At 46.3% G+C, this 24,633-nt stretch overlaps 3 protein-coding genes across 5 annotated transcripts in view; 2 read left to right on the top strand and 1 right to left on the bottom strand.

Moving 5' to 3' along the window:
- The window catches only part of LOC128408827 (uncharacterized), a 282,229-nt gene that overhangs the window by 245,265 nt on the left and 12,331 nt on the right, over nt 1-24,633 (top strand). Inside the window, exons 6-8 of the mRNA XM_053378849.1 lie at nt 120-1,471; nt 19,583-19,709; nt 21,854-22,106. Of these exons, the coding sequence (XP_053234824.1) occupies nt 120-1,471; nt 19,583-19,709; nt 21,854-22,106 (1,732 nt within the window). The remainder of the gene's footprint in view (nt 1-119; nt 1,472-19,582; nt 19,710-21,853; nt 22,107-24,633) is intronic.
- LOC128409414 (zinc finger protein 397-like) lies at nt 8,090-24,190 on the top strand. 3 transcript variants are annotated; one of them, XM_053379888.1, is made up of 6 exons: nt 8,090-8,466; nt 8,853-9,304; nt 10,117-10,237; nt 13,596-13,678; nt 19,583-19,709; nt 21,854-24,189. In XM_053379888.1, exons 1-6 carry the CDS (start codon nt 8,415-8,417, stop codon nt 22,327-22,329), a joined length of 1,311 nt encoding a protein of 436 aa, XP_053235863.1. In that variant the 5' UTR covers nt 8,090-8,414; the 3' UTR covers nt 22,330-24,189. The 3 variants fall into 3 exon arrangements, with proteins under 3 accessions (XP_053235863.1, XP_053235862.1, XP_053235864.1); XM_053379887.1 differs by having other exon boundaries at nt 13,593-13,678; XM_053379889.1 differs by lacking the exon at nt 19,583-19,709 and having other exon boundaries at nt 13,593-13,678; nt 21,854-24,190.
- LOC128409401 (craniofacial development protein 2-like) lies at nt 16,084-18,589 on the bottom strand. The gene is made up of 2 exons (XM_053379860.1): nt 16,670-18,589; nt 16,084-16,184 (listed from the first exon to the last, which is right to left on the bottom strand). Exon 1 carries the CDS (start codon nt 18,414-18,416, stop codon nt 16,974-16,976), a length of 1,443 nt encoding a protein of 480 aa, XP_053235835.1. The 5' UTR covers nt 18,417-18,589; the 3' UTR covers nt 16,084-16,184; nt 16,670-16,973.

The raw sequence follows: 24,633 nt of genomic DNA, 5'->3' as shown, positions 1-24,633 counted from the left end.
AGCCCAGCTTCGGCTGGGGAGGGCGGGATATAAATAAAATTTATTATTATTATTATTATTATTATTATTATTATTATTATTATTATTATTTATTCCTCTCTTTTCTCTCTTTTTTGCAGCAGAAGACATATGTGAAACCATGGCAAAAACAGAACTACCTGGGTTGCCACCGGAACGAGGTACATGTGAAGACTTGGAACAGGAGAGAAGGAAAAGAAAAACAAGTCAGAATGGCTGGAGTAAACCCTCTGCTTCTGAAGGCCGCAACTACCCCGAGATTGCAACAGATGAAACAACAGATGAAATAAGAGAAATGAGCAGATGTTGTGTGTATTGGGAATGTTTCGGTTCAGCTCCTCGCGTAGGTCAAAAAACAAACCAGTGCTTGGAAGGCGGAAAGTGTGTCAGTGAGACGATAACCGCAATTAATCAGATGATTCACAAAGAGGCGAAACCATTCCGGTGCGTGGAATGCGGAAAGCGCTTCAGTCTGAGTTCCACCCTTGCTTCTCATCAGATAATTCACAGAGCGGAGAAGCCGTACAGGTGCTTGCAGTGCGGAAAGGGCTTCAGCCAGAAGATTCATCTCACTTCCCATCAAAGAACTCATACAGGGGAGAAACCGTACCAGTGCCCGGAATGCAGGAAGAGCTTCAGCGAGAAGGCGAACCTCGCTTCCCATCACCGGACGCACACAGGGGAGAAACCGTATCAGTGCCCCCAATGTGGGAAGTGCTTCAGGCTGAGCTCTACCTTGAGTTCCCATCAAAGAATTCACAGGGTGGAGAAGCCTCATAAGTGCTTGGAATGCGGGAAGGGTTTCAGCCAGAAGATTCACCTCACATCCCACCAGAGAATTCACACAGGGGAGAAGCCCTACCAGTGCATGGAGTGTGGGAAAAGCTTCATTAGATACTCCAGCCTGACTTCACACCAAAACATCCACAAAGGGGAGAAGCCATTTCGGTGCCCCGAATGCGGGAAGAGCTTCAGTCAGAGTTCCACCCTTAGTTCTCATCAGAGAATCCACAGAGTGGATAAGCCGTACAAATGCTTGGAATGTGGGAAGGGCTTCACTCAGATGATACACCTCACTTCCCACCAGAGGATTCACACCGGGGAGAAACCGTATCAATGTTCAGAGTGCGGGAAGAGCTTCATTCGAGGTTCGAACCTTATTTCGCATCAGAAAATCCACACCGGGGAGAAACCCTATCAGTGTTTGGAATGCGGGAAGAGCTTCAGTCACAAGATCAACCTCACTTCCCATCAAAGGATTCATACGGGGGAAAGGCCGTATCAGTGCTCAGAATGTGGGAAGAGCTTCAGTCAGAAGAGCAACCTTACCTCTCATCAGAGAATTCACACACAGGAGAAACCGTACCAATGCATGGAATGCGGAAAAAGCTTCAGCAGTAAGATCAATCTCGCCTATCATCAAAGAATTCACAGCAGTACTTGGAATATGCAGTAACTCTGGATCATACCGGCGAGCCCACATATAAGTTTTTTCTCCACCGGAAATGTCGATGAGTAATATTTATGTTTGTGAAAGGATAAGAAAATAGACATAAATGTATGAAGTACATATTGCTGTCAAATATAATGTTGCAGATAACTCCATGTCCTAGACAATCTAATAACAGAGAAAAATTAATCAGGCCCATTTCTGGGGAAACCCAATTTTCTCAAGCTGAATTTGATTCAGCCTTCTCTGTTACGCAATCCAAACCCTTGACATGAGATACTGAACTGCCTTATCTTGACTTAGCTAAGCTTCAAAGCTTATCTTTGTTGTAAGCAATGAATCCTTATAATGCGTTATGTTTCGTTCAGGGCCCAATTTAAAGAAATAATTTGTCTAGTCAAAAAGGAACAGCATGACCTAGCCGATAGCTGTATGTTTAGAAATGCCCTGACCTAGTGAAATTAACATCTTTGAGTGCCGTCTCTGAGTGGCATGGCCAGAGGTACTTTGAACAACTGCATTTATATACAGTGGTGCCCCGCAAGACGAACGCCTCGCAAGACGGAAAACCCGCTAGGCGAAAGGGTTTTCCGTTTTGGAGGCGCTTCGCAAAACGAATTTCCCTATGGGCTTCCTTCGCAAGACGAAAGCCCATAGGGAAATCTCCGGGGCAGTGGGGAAGCGCAGCGCGTCTTCCCCACTGTCCTCGGACCTCCTCCGAAGGCTGGCGGTGGGGCGGAGAGACCTCCTCCCGCCGCCAGGCTTCGGAAGGCTCCTCCGAAGGCTGGCGGTGGGGCGGAGAGACCTCCTCCCGCCTCCAGGCTTCGGAAGGCTCCTCCGAAGGCTGGCGGTGGGGCGGAGAGACCTTCTCCCCACGCCAGCCTTCGGATGGCTGTCCTGAAGACTTGCGGTGGGAGGAGGGTTTTCCTTCCCACCGCCAACATTCAGAATGCTGTTCTGAATGTTGGCGGTGGGGAGGAAAAACCCTCCTCCCACCGCAAGCCCCGGGAACAGAGGAGAAGCGCTGCGCGCCTTCCCCTCTGTTCCCGTACCTGTCCTGAAGGCTTGCGGTGGGGAGAAAAGCCCTTCTCCGCACCGCCAGCCTGGCAAGCGGTCTCCATAGGAACGCATTAATTGATTTTCAATGCATTCCTATGGGAAACCGTGCTTCTCAAGACGAAAAACTCGCAAGAAGAAAAAACTCACGGAACGAATTAATTTCGTCTTGCGAGGCACCACTGTAACAATAATCTAAAAGTGACTGGAGTAAAAACACCTGCATGTTTCGAATAAAACACCTGCATGCTTAGATTGAAACCTGCGTGTATATAACCTTGTTATTATTGCTTTCTTCTCATCCATTTAGGTATCCTGTAAAATTGGCAGTTTGATCTGAAATATTGTTATTGGCTATTTGATTTCTTACTTGCCTTTCACCATAAGGTGGATCACAGCAATTAAAATACTGTATTAAAAACAGTTTAAAACAAAGTTAAATTCACAGGAATCGGGGGGACGGTTTCCTGAAAACCTGTATCTCAAGTGTAAAAAGCAAAGAGGTGTGTTTTCAGCATATGACATAAACTATACAAGGAATGTGCCCGACGCAGCTCTATGGGGAGAGCTTTCCACAACCTAGGGGCTGCCATAGAGAATGGCCTCTTGCAGGTCAACCCCTCATCTTCGAAAGGTGGTGGAACAGCCAAGAGGAGCCATTCTGCTGATCTTAACCCAAGAAGGTCTGTGGAGAAGGAGGCAGTTTCTCAGATATTTGGGGCCTAAGTCAATTAGGGCTTTCAATGCTGTTAGAAGTGGGTCTGAGACCCTCAAAATAAAATCTGAACAAAATTGGTGAAGCAGCAAAGTGTTTATTGATTATAAAAACGTTCTTGCAAGAGTGAGTGTCCAGAGCAGGCGCACCCAAAATTAGCAAAACATAAGCTTATATCCTCTATTCCCAAGGGCAGGTTCCCTCCCTTGTTTCCCCATTGGCTGGGCATGTGCAAAGTTTACAGCCTGTCACATCGATAGGCAAACTAAGGCCCAGGGGCCGAATCAGACCCAATCGCCTTCTAAATCTAGTCCGGGAACCAGTGTGTTTTTACATGAGTAGAATGTGTTCTTTTATTTAAAGTGCATCTCTGGGTTATTTGTGGGGCCTGCCTGGTGTTTTTACATGAGTACAATGTGCCCTTTTATTTCAAATGCATCTCTAGGTTATTTGTGGGGCATAGGAATTTGTTCATTTCCCCTAAAAAAATATAGTCCGGCCCCCCACAAGGTCTGAGGGACAGTGGACCGGCCCCTTGCTAAAATAGTTTGCTGACCCCTGACCTATCGTGACTGCCTAATTAAAATACTAACACCCCCATCTTTGTTGACATCTCCCATTACGGTGGTACCTTAGTTCCCAAACGGTTTAGTTGTCGAACAAATTGGCTCCCGAACGTCGCAAACCCAGAAGTAAGTGTCCCGGTTTGCAAACGTTTTTTGGAAGCTGAACGACCGACATGGCTTCCTATTGAGTGCAGGAAGCTCCTGCAGCCAATCAGAAGCCGTGCCTTGGTTTCTGAACCGAGATAACCTGGGGAACTTCTGTGGCAGCCAGCAGTAGAGTCCAAGTGATGCAGGACGTAGACAGGACGAACAGGAAGGTCAACAAGAAGAAGGTAGTTTATTGGTTAATTTTTCTAGTAAGGCTGTTTCCCATACTATTTGGTACCATTGGTCCATGCTTACTCCTGACAGGTCTCTCCAGTGTCTGGTTATGATGTTTCTGGCTGCTGAAAGTTGGTGGGTTATGAGTTCTTTGTAGTGGGCATTATTGTCTTGGAAGATGTTTAGTAAGGCCAATTCTGGGGTGATTTCTAATACTTGCTTGGTTATTTTACATATTTCTCGTATGGGGACAAATAGAAGAAGAAGCCTTCACCCCAGTATGGCTCCCCTCTATCACATACACAGCCCAACAAGACAACGACAAAAACCCACCAACAGCATACAAATCAATATGGCTAACCTGATCCAAAACACCCACCCACCCCACTCACACATGAAAACAAAGACCACCACAGCCAACCACCAATGAACAACCACACCCTAGGCCAACCCCAACCTCTCTCACCACCAAAGGAACACAGGTGAACAGCAGAGAACCTGCACAAGCGATGCTGACATAAAACCCCGCATATATTAAGTAAAATAGAAACATCGCCCCCCCTTTCCCCATTTTCTTCCTATTGTCTCAACAAATGAAACTGATTTGTAAAAACGTTACATGGAAAAAAATACAAGAGAGAGACATTGCACATGCTTTTGTAAATCAAGAAAATCTTTAATAAAAATACATTAAAAGAAGACGAAAAAGAAGACATCTGAAGGCAACCCTGCTTAGGGAAGTTTTTAATGTTAGATGTTTTGTTCTGTTTTTAATTTGTTGGGAGCCACCAGATGGGAAACCCAGCCAGATGGGCGGAGTATAAATATATTATTATTATTATTATTATTATTATTATTATTATTATTATTATTATTATATCCACTAATCTTTACATACAAGCTTCATTCTCCTGGAACTGAAGAATCACATTTTCTTTAGTAAATGATGAATTTTCAAAAGAAGAAGAAGGTAGCAGCATTCGTTGGCCTTTTCCCAGGTCTGGAAGGGTCAAGCCCACCTACTAGTCACATGCAAGGAAGGATGCTCTGGGCCAGGAGGAACAGGAAGTTTCGACTGGCTGGACCAAAGATTCCCTTGCATGTCCACTCTAGGAAAACAAGGAATGTTGTACTTGACTGTTCCCAGTGAATTGTTGTTGTTGTTGCTTAGTCGTTTAGTCGTGTCCGACTCTTGGTGACCCCCTGGACCAGAGCATGCCAGGCACTTCTGTCTTCGACTGCCTCCCGCAGTTTGGTCAAACTCAAGTTCGTAGTGTCAAAGACACTATCCAACCATCTCGTCCTCTGTCGTCCCCTTCTCTTTGTGCCCTCCATCTTTCCCTTTAAAGGCAAGCAGTAGCCTTGCTCCTGAACCAAGCTTGGATCCAGAATACTTTATGCTGCCTTCTTACACCAGCTTCTTGTGTGTAGCGTTGCTCCCTGATATTCCTGCATGAAGATCTGCGCATGGTATCTTACGAAAAGGAAAGAGAGCTGAAATGCGCTTGGTGGGCCACCGTGAGTTTTCTCCCATCTCTGGTCTTGTCACCTTGAAACGCATCTTCCGTTTGCATTTAGGACATTTCAGGTGCTTTATATGTGACAGAGCAATAAAAACAATCAAGCCAGTGTTCTGTCAGCTTTCCCTGCTTTTCAGTCATGTGGCTTGGAAGATGATGTCCTCTGGCCACGGCTGAGGCGGACTTTCCAGGTGACCACCAGGTAATGCTGTCCTACATGCTTAAAAGAGGAATCCCCAGGGGTCAACTAGCCCAACCCAATGCAGGAATATCTGCTAAAGCATCTATGACAGATGGCCAGCCAACCTCAGCTTAGAAACCTCCAAAGATGGGGAGTCCGCCACCTCTCAAAGGAGACTGTGCCACTGTTGAACAGCTCTTACTGTTATATAGTTCGTTCATTCATTCACCTTGGACTACTGCAATGCGCACTACGTGGGGATACCTTTGAAGCTGACCCAGAAACTATAACTAATCCAGAATGCAACAGCTAGAGTGTTGATTGGGGGCGGCCGCCGAGGCCATATGACACCGCTCCTGAAAGACCTGCATTGGCTTCCAGTGCATTTCCAAGCACAATTCAAAGTGTTGGTATTGACCTTTAAAGCCCTAAATGGCCTTGGTCCTGTGTACCTGAAGGAGTGTCTCCACCCCCATCCTTCAGCCCAGACACGGAGGTCCAACTCTGAGGGCCTTCTGGTGGTTCCCTCGCTGCGAAAAGCCAAGTTACAGGGAACGAGGCAGAGGGCCTTCTCGGAAGTGGCACCCGCCCTGTGGAACGCCCTACCACCAGATGTCAAAGAGATAAACAACTACCTGACATTTAGAAGACATCTGAAGGCAGACCTGTTCAGGGACGTTTTTAATGTGAGACATTTTAATGTATTCTTAATCTTTGTTGGAAGCCGCCCAGGGTGGCTCGGGAAACCCAGCCAGATGGGCGGGGTACAAATAATAAATTCTTCTTCTTCTTCTTCTTCTTCTTCTTCTTCTTCTTCTTCTTCTTCTTCTTCTTCTTCTTCTTCTTCTCCTCCTCCTCCTCCTCCTCTGCCCTATACCCGGAGGTCTCGGAGCGGTTCGCACCAAGACCACAACATACAAAATCAAACCAAAAGCAGTACAGTGGAACCTCGGGTTACATACGCTGCAGCTTACATATGCTTCATGTTACAGACTCCGCTAACCCAGAAATAGTACCTCGGGTTAAGAACTTTGCTTCAGGATGAGAACAGAAATCGTGCTCCGGCGGCACGGCCAGCAGCAGGAGGCTCCATTAGCTAAAGTGGTGCTTCAGGTTAAGAAGAGTTTCAGGTTAAGAACAGACATCCGGAACAAATTAAGTTCTTAACCCGAGGTACCACTGTAACCCAATAACACCCCCGCCCCATAAGCCACATTCTAAAAGGGTGTTGGATGTCAATAAGATCAGCCAAAGGCTTCTAGTTTCTAGTTTAATTGCTCAACGTAGATGCAAAACCGCATTTCCCTGCAGGATCTGTCAGGGGTTCTGTTATGTACTGAGTTGAATAGGATCCAAACTGCAGCAGTCTGATTGGTCCTAGAACAATAGGATCCGAAAGGCAGCAGTCTGATTGGTCCTAGAACAATAGGATTCAGAATGCAGCAGTCTGATTGGTCCTAGAACAATGCAGCAGTATGATTGGTTGGCAGGAACTACCCAATCATGCCTCATATAGAAGTGAATCCACAACCTGATTGGCTTACAGTAGAATTCCGGAATTAGCCAATCATGTGCAGCCCATTGTGTAAATAATGTATATAAAGCAGATACTTTGAGGGGACATTCATTCATTCCTCCTCACCACTATGAGCTGAATAAAGAGCATGAAATCACTTTGCGACTCTGAGTATATTTCAGGTTCTTTCGCTTGGATTCCTGCATGGCAGGGGGTCGGACTAGATGACCACCTGGGTGCCCTCCAATTCTTTTGATTCCATCATTTTCTTCTCTCTGCTGAGAGGCGATCTAGCGTAGGTAGGATGAGAACGGGATTTCCTGCAAACCTCCCTGCCCCCCCCCCAAAGACACCTTTGCAGTCAGTTTCCTTCCATCTTGCTCAGGGAAAGAGGGCATATGTCTGAGCCTCCCCCCCTAGTGGCCAAAGCAGGTATTTCTGCGCAATGCAGAAAAGGCAGAGACCGCAGAGGAATCCTGCAGTTTAGGCTTTGAGTTAACATGAGCCGAGCTCGCTTCCTGGAGAGGGAGGGAACAATCCTTATAATGCCCCTCCCCATCCGGTGTTTTTCCTGCTTCTTCCAGCGCTGGGATCCACGCTCTGGGATCTGGTGAGCCTGCCTCCTCCACTTTTGGTGCATTTGGGTGAAGGGCAGTCCCAGGGCTGGAGGGGAAGGGGAGACTGCAAGGCTGCAAAGAGAGGAGGGGGCTTGGATGCTTGGCAGAGGGGGGTTGTTAACATCTGATCCTCTTTTCTAAACTGTCTGTGTTGGGGACGATCATTGTGGAGGGGAGTTCCAGAGGTTAACGATGCGCTGCTATGCGCTTTGGTCTCCGATTCTCTGCCGAAGCCCCACGCGCACATCACCCAGGAATTGCAGGAGGCTCAAGCAGGCAGGTCCCCTTCGTTTTAGGAGGGTCCCTACCCTGTTAACGGAGAAATCGGAGGGCTCCCTTGGACAAAAAACAAGGACACCAGCTGGGAATAACAGAGCGAAACAGCAGCCAGTAGGCTTTGTCTATATTGAAGACTGTCGCGACAGGACTCCCACCTGCCACAAGGTGGAACAAGATGGAAGCCCTGAACAAAAGAGCCCCCAAACTTTTCTTAGCTGTTAAAAAAGGTAAAGTGACCCCTGACCATTAGGTCCAGTCGCGGACAACTCTGGGGTTGCAGCGCTCATCTCGCTTTACTGGCCAAGGGAGCCGGTGTACAGCTTCCGGGTCATGTGGCCAGCATGACTAAGCCACTTCTGGCGAACCAGAGCAGCGCACGGAAACGCCATTTACCTTCCCGCCGGAGCGGTGCCTATTTATCTACTTGCACTTTGACATGCTTTCGAACTGCTAGGTTGGCAGGAGCAGGGACTGAGCAATGGGAGCTCACCCCGTCACAGGGATTCGAACCACTGACCTTCTGATCGGCAAGCCCTAGGCTCTGTGGTTTAACCCACAGCGCCACCCATTTTCATGTAGTTCTCCTTTAACAAGCTCATCTTTTGTTTCCCAGAGCTGGAGGCTTCCTTGGGGCACAGACCAAAGATGGAAAAGCAGGATTCTGCTGCAGCAGGAAGAGGCCTTGACACTATCAAGATTGGAAGCACTGAGAACTTCTGGGAAAGAAGCGTGCAGAAGAAGATCTTGGGCGAAGGTGTTTTCCATCCCAAAGTACAGCACCAACAGTTCAGAAACTTCAAAGATGTCTGCTACCAGGAGGCCAAGGGACCTCGAGAGGTTTGCAGCCAACTGTGCCGTCTCTGCCATGAGTGGCTGAAGCCAGAGCAAAACACCAAGGCTCAGATCCTGGACCTGGTGATCCTGGAGCAGTTCCTGGCTGTCCTCCCCCCGGAGATGGAGAACTGGGTCAGGGAATGTGGAGCAGAGACCAGTTCCCAGGCGGTGGCCCTGGCTGAAGGTTTCCTCCTAAGCCAGGCAGAGGAGAGGAAGCAGGCAGAGCAGCAGGTGAGAGACAGCTGAATGAGGGTTGTTCCAAAGGGCCTAAAAAAACATGAGGGAGCTCAACTCAAAACTCCCTATAATTGGCCAACTTTTTCGGACAGCAAGAGCCTGTTGGATCAGGCCAGTGGTTCATCTGGTCCAGCATCCTCTTCTCACAGTGACCTTTACCTTCCCGCCGGAGCGGTACCTATTTATCTACTTGTACTTTGACGTGCTTTCGAACTGCTAGGTGGGCAGGAGCAGGGACCGAGCAACGGGAGCTCACCCTGTTGCGGGGATTTGAACCGCCGACCTTCTGATTGGCAAGTACTAGGCTCTGTGCTTTAAGCCACAGTGCCACTCTGCGTCCCATATTTATGGACCTAATAGGTATCTAAAACCAGTGATATTTTAGGGAGCAGGCTAGCAGGCGGGGCCCATTACTTATATCATAGCAGCCTACACAACAGAAAACACCGTTGCTGTTTGTAGGTTTTATTTTATTTGTTTTTTATCTTATATTTTGGAAATGTACATCCAGATTTTTTTCCTTTTTTTTTTTAGAGGCCCCCAAGAGAGTGGGGTCCTAAGCTATAGCTTGTTTAGCTTATATGTAAATCCGGCACTGGTGATGTTCCTTCCAGTCCTTGTAAAATGTTATGTCTATCTTTTCCCAGCCGATGCTTCCATCATGCCTTGGGCAGAGCTAATATACCATTGTTGTTTCAGAAGTTCTCCATTGCTCCATAACGTGGTTCATTTTTCTCCAGCTTTTACCAAAAAGCTTCCAAAGATCTGCGTTCACATTGTTTTACAACTTCAACTTGCTGTTTCAGACCAAGGGTCTGCTTGCAGAATTGGCTGCTGATTCCCTGGAGGCAGAGAGGACGCCATCAACCACTGGAGAGTATCCCATGCGAAACATGCCAGAGAGTGATGGAGGTGCCACTTTGTTGGGTAAATATTAATGTTGCATGATCTTGAACTTGGGTCTCCCTCTGTCACAGAGCGTGCCGGTCAGTGAATCACCCACAGTTCAAATAAAAATAATAACAATAATTTTGTTGTTTTCCCTCCGCCCATCTGGGTATAAATCTGTTGTCCCAGCCTTCAATATCGAGTATGTTTACATTTTTAAAAGTCATCCAATCTTTGAGCCACACCAGATGTGCTGCTTCGTAATATAATTTAAGATCTGGTAATGCAAACCCGCTTCTATCTCTAATTTCCATTAATAATTTGTATTTTATTCTTGGCTTTTTACCCTGCCAAATGAGCACCCCAAATGAGCCACTCTGGGCGGCTTACAACATATCTAAAAACATAATAAAAACATCAATCCTTAAAAACTTCCCTAAAAAGGGAAGTTGGAGTTAACTGGAAAAACACTGTCTACAGACTTGGCTGAATGTCAAGCTTAATGAGCACAGCAGCTCATTCCCTGTTGGGTCTTCCGGCAGTGTTATGTACTGAAGTTTTCACCCTGGGCCAGCAGGGGGATACTGTAGATAGTTTTCACTCAGGTCCACATATGCAAATAAGGGATTGAAAGTGATGTACAGTGATTGGATAGTTGTAGAAAGTTGTTACTGTTGCGTTGTAGTGGAGCTCTATGTAAGCAGGCTGGCTGAACCCTTCAGTTCAGTTCTGTTCTGGCCTGTGAATAAACAAGAGCTGCTTGAAGAATTGCTGTGTCGTGTGATATTTTTACCTACAACTTAACAGGCAGGAAATCAGTTGCTGAAGCCTCCCCCGCAACTGTCTTAAGTCCGCTCCTCTCCAGGACTTTTCCCAGCGATCAGAGACTGCACCTTTGTTCGACCTGTTCTCCTGTTTCAGCCCTCTTCTGGTTCTGGGAGACAGAAGGTGGAGGGAGTTTGCCATAGTACTACGGGGAGACACCCGTGCCTCTTCATCAGCCTGACTCGTCTCTACCTCTTGGCCTCCCTCCTCTCCTGCTTCACCTTCTGTCTCCGATTCTGGACTGCTCTCTGCCACAGCCTCCTCCTGCTCACTAAACCCTGTCACCTCTTCAGCTTCCGATACCTTCTCTTTCCCGTCTTCTCCCTCTGACCTCTCATCGTCGTCCCACCACCATTCTCCAGGCTCTGAGTCTTCTTTCCTGAGGGGTTCCCCAACTGGTTCCTGTTAGGATATTTCCGTTCCACCTTAAAAGGGAGCAGGCTGTGAGTCACAGAGTCTGCGTATTTCCTGTAGCACAGGATGTTTCTGTTGTGTGTTTGCTTTCGTTCCTTCTTCGTGCCTGAACGCTGAAGCAGGCGGTCATGTTTTTCTTTGTTCTGACCAAGGTTGAATAAACTTGTAAATATGCTCTCCTGCTGTGCATCTTTTGCTGTGTGGATTCTGCTGATAGAGTGTGCACCAGCCTAAGAATGTGGAATACTATTTCTGAGGCTTCGTGTTGCTAATTGCTGATACTGCCTGTCTACCAGAGGTCGATGGATCGTCTGGCAGCCGGCTTGGGGGCTACGATAGACTTTGCCTCCCTGGCAGTATCCCAACAGTTCCTTCCACCATTCCCCCATGCCCAACCAATCCATGACACCCTCCACTGTTTATGCAATAAATCTTTGGGATGCCTTCACGTTCTCCTGACTTGTCATGGGCAAACATGCTTGCCCCACAGCCCTTGTACACAGTTCGTCCATATTTATTTCCAACATTTGAACACGTTAAAGGCAACACTTGGATTTGTTGCCCAGAACCCAGGTGGAGAGTTGTGTTTTCACCAAACTGGGCTATAAAAATAGATTAAGAAGAGGCCGTTTGGGTCACGCCTGAGGCCCACCTAGTCCACCATCCTGTTCTCACACTGGCCAGCCAAATCCTGCATCGTATGCCCTTTTAAAATGTGGGGGGATTTTTTTTGGGGGGGTGTGTGTCATGGAATTCTACTCAGTATTGATCCAGAGCAGATTCCAGCTCATAGTTAGCAGAGTAAAAACTTAAACATGTTGCAAGATTCCCCAAAAATAGACCAGAGGCAATGAATATTTCATCCAGCAGAGCTTTACTGCTACTGAAGGCAAATGAGTATGATGGTCACAAATACAATACGTTCAGGATTGGTGCTGTCCATAAGAAATCCAGTTGCAGCAGACTTAACTTAAACTTACAATAATTTCTATACACTATACAGTGGTACCTCGGGTTAAGTACTTAATTCGTTCCGGAGGTCCGTTCTTAACCTGAAACTGTTCTTAACCTGAAGCACCACTTTAGCTAATGGGGCCTCCTGCTGCCGCCGCGCGATTTCTGTTCTCATCCTGAAGCAAAGTTCTTAACCCGAGGTACTATTTCTGGGTTAGCGGAGTCTATAACCTGAAGCGTATGTAGCCTGAAGAGTCTGTAACCCGAGGTACCACTGTATACAGAACACCACACCAGAAGGAAGAGAGATAGAAAGTGAAACCCAGGCTCCTTCTGCCCTTATTATTATAGTCAGCATGACTTTGACAGAAGAGATAACAGGACCAAGTTAAGCCAGCTGTACTCAGCTTCTCTGAAGGAATAACCCAAACATCATGAACCTTCTGCTTGTTTCTGTCACACAGAGAAGCTTCCAGAACCCTCTTGAACTAATTAGAATAGGAAAGATCTCTACACATCAGATCAATACTTTCTGTACAGTCATACCTCATGTTATGGACGCTTCAGGTTACGTGTTTTTGGGTTGCAGACCATGGGAAACCTGGAAGTACCAGAACGGGTTACTTCCGGGTTTCGCCGCTCGCGCATGCGCTGAAGCGCCAAATCGCGCCGGCGCAGACGCGGCGCTTCAGGATGTGAACGCTGCAGGTTGTGAATGTGCCTCTGTCATGGATTACGTCCGCAACACACAAGGTACCACTGTACTAAGAAACGCAAACTGAAAGGGGCGAGTTATTGCGTTGTGGTTTTTATTATTTTGATTATTTATTTTGTGGTTTCATGTTCTGTTTTTATCCTGTGATCTGCCCTAAGATCTGTGGGTGTGGAGCAGTATATTATTATTATTATTATTATTATTATTATTATTATTATTATTATTATTATTATTAACATGAGAAGACTGGGAGCAGAACCTGAACACAAGGAAGCTACCTCCTCTTGTGGTTTTTCCAGCCGCTGGTATTCAGAAATACACTGCCTTCAACTAGCTATTGTACATAGCTATTGTGAGCAGAATTCCTCCACAGAATGTGTCTAATCCTCCTTTAAAGCAGTCCAGAAAAAAAGGACTCGACATTCAAACTGCATGCAGTGGAGGAGACCTGGGCTGTTGGCTTCCCGGCCACCTTTGTCTCTTTAGCAGGTGATGGAATGAGCTTGGCAAGACCCGTTCGGCCACCTCTTCTTTCGGACGGAGGGGAAACAGCTGCTGTAACACTAGACCAGGTAAGGGGAAGCACCCTTGGGGAGATGGGCAGGTGGCAGTGATGGGGCCTCTCATCTCCTGTGCGCCTCTTTCAGCTTCAACAAATCCCCCTCCTTCTCTTTGCTTGTGTCTGAACTGCATGCAAGGAAGGCAGTGTATGCCAGGCAGATTTAAAGCACCTTTCCTTTCCAAGTCTTCTGGATTTTGCTTGTTGATGACCTTCATGTTATCTATAAAGGATAAACTTCCATCCTTCCTTCCTTTAAAAAAAAATTATTCATTTTTATTCATTATAACATTATAACTTTTGAATTATGGTGCTGGAGGAGACTCTTAAGAGTCCCATGGACTGCAAGAAGATCAAACCTCTCCATTCTGAAGGAAATCAGCCCTGAGTGCTCACTGGAAGGACAGATCCCGAAGATGAGGCTCCAATACTCTGGCCACCTCATGAGAAGAGAAGACTCCCTGGAGAAGACCCTGATGTTGGGAAAGATGGAGGGCCCAAGGAGAAGGGGACGACAGAGGATGAGATGGTTGGACAGTGTTCTCGAAGCTACCAGCATGAGTTTGACCAAACTGCGGGAGGCAGTGGAAGACAGGAGTGCCTGGCGTGCTCTGGTCCAGGGGGTCACGAAGAGTCGGACACGACTAAATGACTAAACAACAACAACAAACATTTGTTATCATACACAAATCATAATCATTTTACAAATAGGATTCTCAGAACCCCTGAACTTCCCTCCACGGTTTCCCCAGATATTATTTTCAAAGTGAGTCTTATCATATTCATATTTTCTTAAATCTCAATTTTTATCATAATTCTCACTTCACTGCACTCCAGTGTTTTCAATTGTTTACAGTGTTCTTTCAAATAACTTAATTTCCCCCCCATTCTTTATTGTCTTCTTGATCTCCGTTTTTCCCGGTCATTTTCACCAATTCGGCATCTCTATCCGCCATTCTTCTTTTGTAGGTAAATTGTCCTCCCTCCATCTTTGGGCAAGTTGCATCCGCGCAGCTGTTGTAGCATACATAAATAGTCTCTTCTGATCCTTAGGTATTTCTTGACCTAAAATTCCTAGTAAGAAAACTTCCTTCCTTCCTTCCGAGTCCAGTGTCCTGTTTTTTCTTTAAATTTATTTTGATTACGTTTTGAATTTTTAAAGCAAATTTTCTCCACAGACAACAAACCATTATCTTATAGTTTTCTTTTTCACTTCCCACCCTTCCCTCCCTGACATTTTTATGCATTATAATTATTGCCAAACCCCTTAACACTATCTTACCATTTTCTTCCTCTGCTGTTCATATCTCAAATCCTGCTCACAATTTCATGTCGCTTGAATACTTCATCAGATAGTCCAAAAGAGGCCTGAGATTTTCCATAAAAAGTTTGTCCTTTGGCTCTCTTAATTTTACAGTCAATTCCGCCATTTCAGCATAGTCCATTAATTTTAGAAGCTATTCTTCTTTAGTTGGAATCCCTCTTTCCATTTCCACATGTAGAGAGTTGTTGGATACATAAAAATATAAAAGTCAGATTCTTCAGAACATCTGTCCCAATTGCCCCTCGCAGAAAGCCTTCGGGTTTTTTGGGGATAACCAGTTTAAATATCTTCTTTAGGGGAAGCTATGGAAAGTTAATTTAAAATTTACAGATTGTTGTACATTAAAAGAGAATTACATGAAGATGATGTATAGATGGTACTTTGTTGTTGTTGTTTAGTCGTTTAGTCGTGTCTGACTCTTCGTGACCCCATGGACCAGAGCACGCCAGGCACCTCTGTCCTTCATTACCTCCCGCAGTTTGGTCAAACTCATGCTGGTAACCTCGAAAACACTATCCAACCATCTCGTCCTCTGTCGCCCCCTTCTCCTTGTGCCCTCCATCTTTCCCAGCATCAGTGTCTTCTCCAGGGAGTCTTCTCTTCTCATGAGGTGGCCAAAGTACTGGAGCCTCAGCTTCACGATCTGTCCTTCCAGTGAGCACTCAGGGCTGATTTCCTTAAGAATGGATACGTTTGATCTTCTTGCAGTCCATGGGACTCTCAAGAGTCTCCTCCAGCACCATAATTCAAAAGCATCCATTCTTTGGCGATCAGCCTTCTTTATGGTCCAGCTCTCACTTCCATACATCACTACTGGGAAAACCATGGCTTTAACTATACGGACCTTTGTTGGCAAGGTGACGTCTCTACTTCTCAAGATGCTATCTAGGCCTGTCATTGCCCTTCTCCCAAGAAGCAGGCGTCTTTTAATTTCGTGGCTGCTGTCACCATCTGCAGTGTTCATGGAGCCCAAGAAAGTAAAATCTCTCACTGCCTCCATTTCTTCCCCTTCTATTTGCCAGGAGGTGATGGGACCAGTGGCCATGATCTTCGTTTTTTTGATGTTGAGCTTCAGACCATATTTTGCGCTCTCCTCTTTCACCCTCATTAAAAGGTTCTTTAATTCCTCCTCACTTTCTGCCATCAAGGTTGTGTCATCTGCATATCTGAGGTTGTTGATATTTCTTCTGGCAATCTTAATTCCAGTTTGGGATTCATCCAGCCCAGCCTTTCGCATGATGTATTCTGCATATAAATTAAATAAGGAGGGAGACAAAATACAGCCTTGTCGTACTCCTTTCCCAATTTTGAACCAATCAGTTGTTCCATATCCAGTTCTAACTGTAGCTTCTTGTCCCACATAGAGATTTCTCAGGAGACAGATGAGGTGATCAGGCACTCCCATTTCTTTAAGAACTTGCCATAGTTTGCTGTGGTTGACACAGTCAAAGGCTTTTGCATGGTCAATGAAGCAGAAGTAGATGTCTTTCTGGAACTCTCTAGCTTTCTCCATAATCCAGCGCATGTTTGCAATTTGGTCTCTGGTTCCTCTGCCTCTTCTAAATCCAGCTTGCACTTCTGGGAGTTCTCGGTCCACATACTGCTTGAGCCTTCCTTGTAGAATTTTAAGCATAACCTTGCTAGCGTGTGAAATGAGTGCAATTGTGCGGTAGTTGGAACATTCTTTGGCACTGCCCTTCTTTGGGATTGGGATGTAGACTGATCTTCTCCAATCTTCTGGCCACTGCTGAGTTTTCCAAATTTGCTGGCATATTGAGTGTAGCACCTTAACAGCATCATCTTTTAAAATTTTAAATAGTTCAGCTGGAATACCATCACTTCCACTGGCCTTGTTATTTGCAGTGCTTTCTAAGGCCCATTTGACTTCACTTTCCAGGATGTCTGGCTCAAGGTCAGCAACCACACTACCTGGGGTGTACGAGACAGCCATATCTTTCTGGTATAATTCCTCTGTGTATTCTTGCTACCTCTTCTTGATGTCTTCTGCTTCTGTTAGGTCCTTACCACTTTTGTCCTTTATTATGGTAATCTTTGTACGAAATGTTCCTTTCATATCTCCAATTTTCTTGAACAGATCTCTTGTTCTTCCCATTCTGTTGTTTTCCTCTATTTGTTTGCATTGCTCGTTTAAGAAGGCCTTCTTGTCTCTCCTTGCTATTCTTTGGAAATCTGCATTCAATTTCCTGTATCTTTCACTATCTCCCTCGCATTTTGCTTGCCTTCTCTGCCCTGCTATTTGTAAGGCCTCATTGGACAGCCACTTTGCTTTCTTGCATTTCCTTTTCACTGGGATGATTTTCGTTGCTGCCTCCTGTATAATGTTGTGAGCCTCCATCCATAGTTCTTCAGACACTCTGTCCACCAAATCTAAATCCTTAAACCTGTTCCTCACTTCCACTGTGTATTCATAAGGGATTTGACTTAGATTGTATCTTACCGGCCCAGTGGTTTTTCCTACTTTCTTCAGTTTAAGCTTGAATTTTGCTATAAGAAGCTGATGATCTGAGCCACAGTCAGCTCCAGGTCTTGTTTTTGCTGACTGTATAGAGCTTCTCCATCTTTGGCTGCAGAAAATATAATCAATCTGATTTCGATGCTGCCCATCTGGTGATGTCCATGTGCAGAGTCGTCTCTTGTGTTGTTGGGAAAGCGTGTTTGTGATGACCAGCTTGTTCTCTTGACAGAACTCTATTAGCCTTTGCCCTGCTTCGTTTTGATCTCCAAGGCCAAACTTGCCAGTTGTTCCTTTTATCTCTTGATTCCCTACTTTAGCATTCCAATCCCCTATAATGAGAAGAACATCCTTCTTTGGTGTCACTTCTATAAGGTGTTGTAAGTCTTCATAGAATTGGTCAATTTCAGTTTCTTCAGCACCAGTAGTTGGTGCATAAACTTGGATTACTGTGATGTTAAAAGGTCTGCCTTGGATTCGTATCGAGATCATTCTATCATTTTTGAGATTGCATCCCAGTACAGCTTTTGCCACTCTTTTGTTGACTATGAGGGCCACTCCATTTCTTTTACGGGTTTCTTGCCCACAGTAGTAGATGTGATGGTCATCCGAACTGAATTCGCCCATTCCCGTCCATTTTAGTTCACTGATGCCCAGGATGTCAATATTTATTCTTGCCATCTCATTTTTGACCACCTCCAACTTACCCAGGTTCATGGTTCTTACATTCCAGGGTCCTATGCAATATTTTTCTTTACAGCATTGGACTTTCCTTTCGCTTCCAGGCATATCCGCAACTGAGCGTCCTTTCGGCTTTGGCCCAGCCGCTTCATCAGCTCTGGATCTACTTGTACTTGTCCTCCGCTCTTCCCCATTAGCATGTTGGATGCCCTCCGACCTGAGGGGCTCATCTTCCAGCGTCATAACTTTTATATGCCTGTTGTCTTTGTCCATGGAGTTTTCTTGGCAAGGATACTGGAGTGGCTTGCCGGTTCCTCCTCCAGGTGGATCACGTTTGGTCAAAACTCTCCACTATGACCTGTTCATCTTGTGTGCCCTGCTTGGCGTAGTTCATAGCTTCTCTGAGTTCTTCAAGCCCCTTCGCCACAGCAAGGCAGTGATCCATGAAGGGGAGATGGTACTTAACAGTGTATAAAACTGCAAAAATGTATAGGGCAAAGCAGGTATCTGTTGGAAGTGTAAAATGATGGATGGAACTTTTATTCATATGTGGTGGGCCTGTAGAAAGGCAAAAAGATTATTGGGAAATGATTTATAATGAGTTAAAAAAGGTTTAAAGTGATGATTCCCAAGTAACCAGAGGCCTTTCTGTTAGGTATAATTAGACCAGAGCTTCCAGAGGAATTGTTTAATTTGTTTATGCAAGCTATGGCGGTGGCCAGAATAGTCTGAGTGTGAAAATGGAGAGGAAAACCTGACGAAAGAAGAATGACTTATGAAGGTGATTGAATATGCTGAAATGGCTAGACTAACAGAATTAAAGAACAGAATGAAGAAAAATTTCTTGAAGAATTGTAATATTTGGGGGGGAAATCATGGTGATGTTAAAATGTATTGAGGATTTGAAGTATTGCAATGAATGAGAAGTGGTAATTTAATAATCTATAGTTAACATATATACAGTGGTATCTTGGTTCTCAAATTTAATCCCTTCCGGGAATCTGTTTGACTCCTGAAACTGTTCGAAAACCAAGGCACGGCTTCCAATTGGCTGCAGGAGCTTCCTGCACTCAATTGGAAGCCACGTAGGACGTTCAGCTTCTGAGAAACATTTGCAAACCGAAACATTCCTGTCCAGGTCTGCGGCGTTTGGGAGCAAATTTGTTCGGGAGCCAAGCTATTCAACTACCAAGGTACCACTGTAATGGGTAAAATATAAGTAATAAAGCATCTTTATAAGGCAAGAAAAGAACACCATGGAAAAGTGGATGGGAAGTCAACAGATAATAAGATATATGTTTCGATGATTGTCTAAAAGAATTTGTAAAATTTGAAAAGCTAATAAAAAATGTTAATTTGAAAATCTAACAAAAATGTCAATAATAGGCTATAAACGAATGATATGTTAATAATAAACATCTTCTTTAATTTGTTATCAGTGCCCTGTGTCCTTTGAGGATGTGGCTGTGTTCTTTGCAGAAGAGGAGTGGTCTTTGCTGGATCCTGACCAGAGAGCTCTGCATAGCGAAGTCATGGAAGACAATTGCCTGATGGTCACCTCTCTAGGTAAGGCTCCATTGTTTCCCTTGCTCCGAGGTGAAGAGCTGCCGTCCTCACAATATAGATTTTAACCTCTGAAGAAAACGTTGGAAAAGCGATTTGAAGTTTACAGCGTGTTATTCTTTGAAGGAGATCTACTTGAAAATGATTTACAGATGGTATTTAACTCCGAGTAGGCTTACTAAGATCTATAAGGCTGAATCAGATACCGTATTTTTCGCTCTATAGGACACACCTTTTCCCCTTCAAAAATGAAGGGGAAATGTGTGTGCGTCCTATGGAGCGAAGACACCATAGCCCCACGGCCCTCTCCCGGCTGGAGAGGTAACGCGCAGCTATGGCAGGAGCCTCCATAGCCGCGCGTCACCTCTCCAGCTGGGAGAGCGCGCGCGGAGCTAAAGCAGCCCCCCGCGACCCTCTCCCGGCTGGAGAGGTGACGCGCGGCTATGGCAGGAGCCTCCATAGCCGCGCGTCACCTCTCCAGCCGGGAGAGCGCGCGCAGAGCTAAAGCAGCCCCCCGCGACCCTCTCCCGGCTGGAGAGGTGACGCGCGGCTATGGCAGGAGCCTCTCTGCTGCGCCTTTCCACTGCTCCCTGACCTGCTCTTTGGGGCTGGTGGTGGGCTTCCCCCTGCCAGCCCCAAAGAGCAGGTCGAAAGGAAGCTGAAGCCTGGAGAGCGAGAGGGGTCGGTGCGCACTGACCCCTCTCGCTCTCCAGGCTTCCAAGGTAGCCGCCTGAACGCACCTTAAACGGCACCTTGTTTTAGAGCGGGAAAACAAGAGGGGGGAAATTCTCCCACTCTCTGCGCAGCGCTTCCTGCTGCTTCGCTGAAGGGGCGCTGGGCAGAGAGCGGAAGAATTTTTCCCCCTTGTTCTCCCCCCTCTAAAACAAGGTGCGTCCTATTGTCCGGTGCGCCCTATGGTGCGAAAAATACGGTAAGTGCTGGAGATGCAAAGAGGTGGAGGGAATGTTCTTTCATATGTGGTAGACTTGTGAAAAGGGTAAAAGAGTATTGGGAAATGATCCATAATGAATTGAAACAAATGTTTAAAAGTACTTTCCCCAAAAAACCAGAGTTCTTTTTGTTGGGGATAATTCAGACTGACATTCCCAGGTGTCCAAAAAGGTGTCCAAAAAGGTATGCCACTATGGCGGCCCGTGTTTTGTTAGTCCAAAAATGGAAAACGAGCCAAGTCCCAACCAAAGAAGAATGGTAACTTAAGCTGACAGAATATGCGCAGCTTGCAGACTTAACATATAGCATAAGAGAATAAGAACTCGTTTGTAGTTGTTGTTTAGTCGTTTAGTCGTGTCCGACTCTTCGTGACCCCATGGACCAGAGCACGCCAGGCACTCCTGTCTTCCACTGCCTCCCGCAGTTTGGTCAAACTCATGCTGGTAGCTTCGAGAACACTGTCCAACCATCTCGTCCTCTGTCGTCCCCTTCTCCTTGTGCCCTACATCTTTCCCAACATCAGGGTCTTTTCCAGGGAGTCTTCTCTTCTCCTGAGGTGGCCAAAGTCCTGGAGCCTCAGCTTCAGGATCTGTCCTTCCAGTGAGCACTCAGGGCTGATTTCCTTCAGAATGGAGAGGTTTGATCTCCTTGCAGTCCATGGGACTCTCAAGAGTCTCCTCCAGCACCATAATTCAAAAGCATCCATTCTTTGGCGATCAGCCTTCTTTATGGTCCAGCTCTCACTTCCATACATCACTACTGGGAAAACCATAGCTTTAACTATACGGACCTTTGTTGGCAAGGTGGTGTCTCTGCTTTTTAAGATGCTGTCTAGGTTTGTCATTGCTTTTCTCCCAAGAAGCAGGTGTCTTTGAATTTTGTGGCTGCTGTCACCATCTGCAGTGATCATGGAGCCCAAGAAAGTAAAATCTCTCACTGCCTCCATTTCTTCCCCTTCTATTTGCCAGGAGGTGATGGGACCAGTGGCCATGATCTCCGTTTTTTTGAAGTTGAGCTTCAGACCATATTTTGCGCTCGTTACAAAGACTATAAACACACAGTATATACAGAAATGAAAGCACACCCACCACATGTGGTAGAATATGCCTTCCTTCTCTTTACACTTCCCACATACGTTTTGTGTACAAAGACACCCCCTTGGGCTCTCTTACCGGTTTCCTCTCTTCATTCCGCAGCTCACGGAAAGCACTTCCGCCGCCATTTGGACCACACGACCCACCAAACCATCCATACGTCGGAGACGCCGTATCAGTGCTTTGTGTGCGGCAGGAAGTTCATCCAAAAGGGAAGTCTCACTGAACATCAGAGAATCCACACAGGGGAGAAGCCGTATCAGTGCTCGGAGTGCGGAAAGAGCTTTGGCCAGAAGTCGCAGCTCACTTTTCACCAGAGAACTCATTCGGGGAAGAAACCTTATCAATGCCCGAAGTGCGGAAAGAGCTTCGTTCACCATTCAACCTTTTCTTGCCATCAGAAAGTTCACTTTCGGGAGAAATTGTATAAATCGGGGGCGGGCAACATCAGGCCACTCTACCCTGCGCATGGCACCTGCCCCACACCAGGGCCCCCCTCCCCAGCCCCTGCCCCCCCAATGACCCTGCTGTTTCTGCCTACCTGGAATATGTCCTTCAACTCCAACAATGCCCCTTGAATGTCTGTATCGAGGATAGAGAAGGTGTTGAAACTGGCTGGCTGTCATGTCTGGCATGTCAGGCTATGAGAAAGTTCACTGCAGAGGACTCTCTTACGCAACTGGGCCCAGGACAGATCTCTTAAATCAGCTTGTGGGAAGAAGGGAGCTTCATTCCGCCTGATTTAGGTGTGCGAGTGATCTCTACAGGGAGCTTTTCCGTGCTTCAGAGCCCAGCGCTAAGCAGGATTGATCAGTCCTGCTCTCCACCCACATAGACCAGCTTTGGACAGGTGAACAATGACAGCAAATGATTGACAGGTGGGTGGGCTCGCCCACAAGTCAGAAGTTGGCTCAGGTCGGTGGGGTGAAGTGTGGAGATATCTGGTCCCCCAGGCAGAAAAAGGGTTCTCTACCCACTGGGGTGGGGAGCGGGTGGCGCTGTGGGTTAAACCACAGAGCCTAGGACTTGCTGATCAGAAGGTCAGCGGTTCACTCCCGTTGCTCGGTCCCTGCTCCTGCCCACCTAGCAGTTCGAAAGCACGTCAAAGTGCAAGTAGATAAATAGGTACCACTCTGGTGGGAAGGTAAGCGGCATTTCCGTGCGCTGCTCTGGTTTGCCAGAAGTGGCTTAGTCATGCTGGCCACATGACCCGGAAGCTGTATGCCGGCTCCCTTGGCCAATAAATTGAGATGAGTGCCGCAACCCCAGAGTCGGCCACAACTGGACCTAATGGTCAGGGGTCCCTTTACCTTTACCTTTACCCACTGGGGTAAGTTACTGGTTTTCCTTTACCGATTTACTAGATACTGGCATTTTGAGACAGCATATGGCAGCCATTCTGTGATTGGCCATGCCCAAGAGAGCAGCCATTTTAGAGTGGCACCCATGTCGCTTTCTCTACGTTCCAAAGGTTGCAAAGAAAGGCGTAAGAAGAATGGAGAGCCTGCCGTATCGCCAGGCTCATCCTGGATAGCTCAGTTGGTGCTGATAACACCAAAGTTGCAGGTTCGAGCCATGAATGGGGCAACTGCATATTCCTGCATTGCAGGACTAGATGATCCTCAGGGTCCCTTCTTACCCTACAATCCTATGATTTCTATGATTCCCTAAACTGGCATCTATCTACAGCTGATCCATCAGGCTACAGTGGAAGCAGGGCTTCTCCATTGGAGAGCAATTTTGGGTTCCTCTGTTTGAGCTGGTCATTACTATTATTCAGTGACTAAGAAACAGCTCCTGGGCTCCCTTCTCCGATTTCCTTCCCATCCTGTTTCCTTTTCTGTTTTGCTCTTTGATCGTAAGCAGATGATGCTCTTATACTACTGATATTTGTAAGCTGGTGCTTTCAAATGTTTCCGTGTTGCACATCAAAAAAATGCTTCATTTATCTTTATAAATGGATTGCAGAGAAGAAAATGCATATTGCAATTAAAAGAAAAGAGGTGTCCTGGGTGTTGCATGAAGACTTGAAAGGTGGGATAGGAATTGTGTTTTTACACACACACACACACACACACACACACACACACACAATTCCTATCCCAGCTTGTTGTTTAGTCGTTTAGTCGTGTCCGACTCTTCGTGACCCCATGGACCAGAGCACGCCAGGCACTTCTGTCCTCCACTGCCTCCCGCAGTTTGGTCAGACTCATGCTGGTCGCTTCGAGAACACTGTCCAACCATCTCGTCCTCTGTCGTCCCCTTCTCCTTGTGCCCTCCATCTTTCCCCACATCAGGGTCTTTTCTAGGGAGTCTTCTCTTCTCATGAGGTGGCCAAAGTATTGGAGCCTCAGCTTCACGATCTGTCCTTCCAGTGAGCACTCAGGGCTGATTTCCTTCAGAATGGATACGTTTGATCTTCTTGCAGTCCCCAGGACTCTTAAGAGTCTCCTCCAGCACCATAATTCAAAAGCATCTATTCTTCGGCGATCAGCCTTCTTTATGGTCCAGCTCTCACTTCCATACATCACTACTGGGAAAACCATAGCTTTTACTATACGGACCTTTGTTGGCAAGGTGATGTCTCTGCTTTTTAAGATGCTGTCTAGGTTTGTCGTTGCTTTTCTCCCAAGAAGCAGGCGTCTTTTAATTTCATGACTGCTGTCACCATCTGCAGTGATCATGGAGCCCAAGAAAGTAAATTCTCCTTCATGGATCACTGCCTTGCCATGGCGAAGGGGCTTGAATAACTCAGAGAAGCTATGAGCTATGCCGTGCAGGGCCACCCAAGACGGACAGGTCATAGTGGAGATTTTTGACCAAATGTGATCCACCTGCAACAGGAACCGGCAAGCCACTTCAGTATCCCTGCCAATATATAT

Source organism: Podarcis raffonei, chromosome 2 (assembly GCF_027172205.1).
Source record: "Podarcis raffonei isolate rPodRaf1 chromosome 2, rPodRaf1.pri, whole genome shotgun sequence".
NCBI classification, from domain to species: Eukaryota; Metazoa; Chordata; class Lepidosauria; order Squamata; family Lacertidae; genus Podarcis; species Podarcis raffonei.
This window is presented reverse-complemented; position numbering and strand designations above follow the sequence as displayed.

Coding starts and splice junctions, on each gene's coding strand:
- LOC128409414 (XM_053379887.1), top strand. CDS start 8,415: ATGGAAGCCCTGAACAAAAGAGCCCCCAAACTTTTCTTAGCTGTTAAA. Junction 8,467..8,852: donor TTTCTTAGCTGTTAAAAAAG/GTAAAGTGACCC, acceptor TTTGTTTCCCAG/AGCTGGAGGCTTCCTTGGGG. Junction 13,679..19,582: donor CTGCTGTAACACTAGACCAG/GTAAGGGGAAGC, acceptor ATTTGTTATCAG/TGCCCTGTGTCCTTTGAGGA.
- LOC128409401 (XM_053379860.1), bottom strand. CDS start 18,416: ATGGACAAAGACAACAGGCATATAAAAGTTATGACGCTGGAAGATGAG.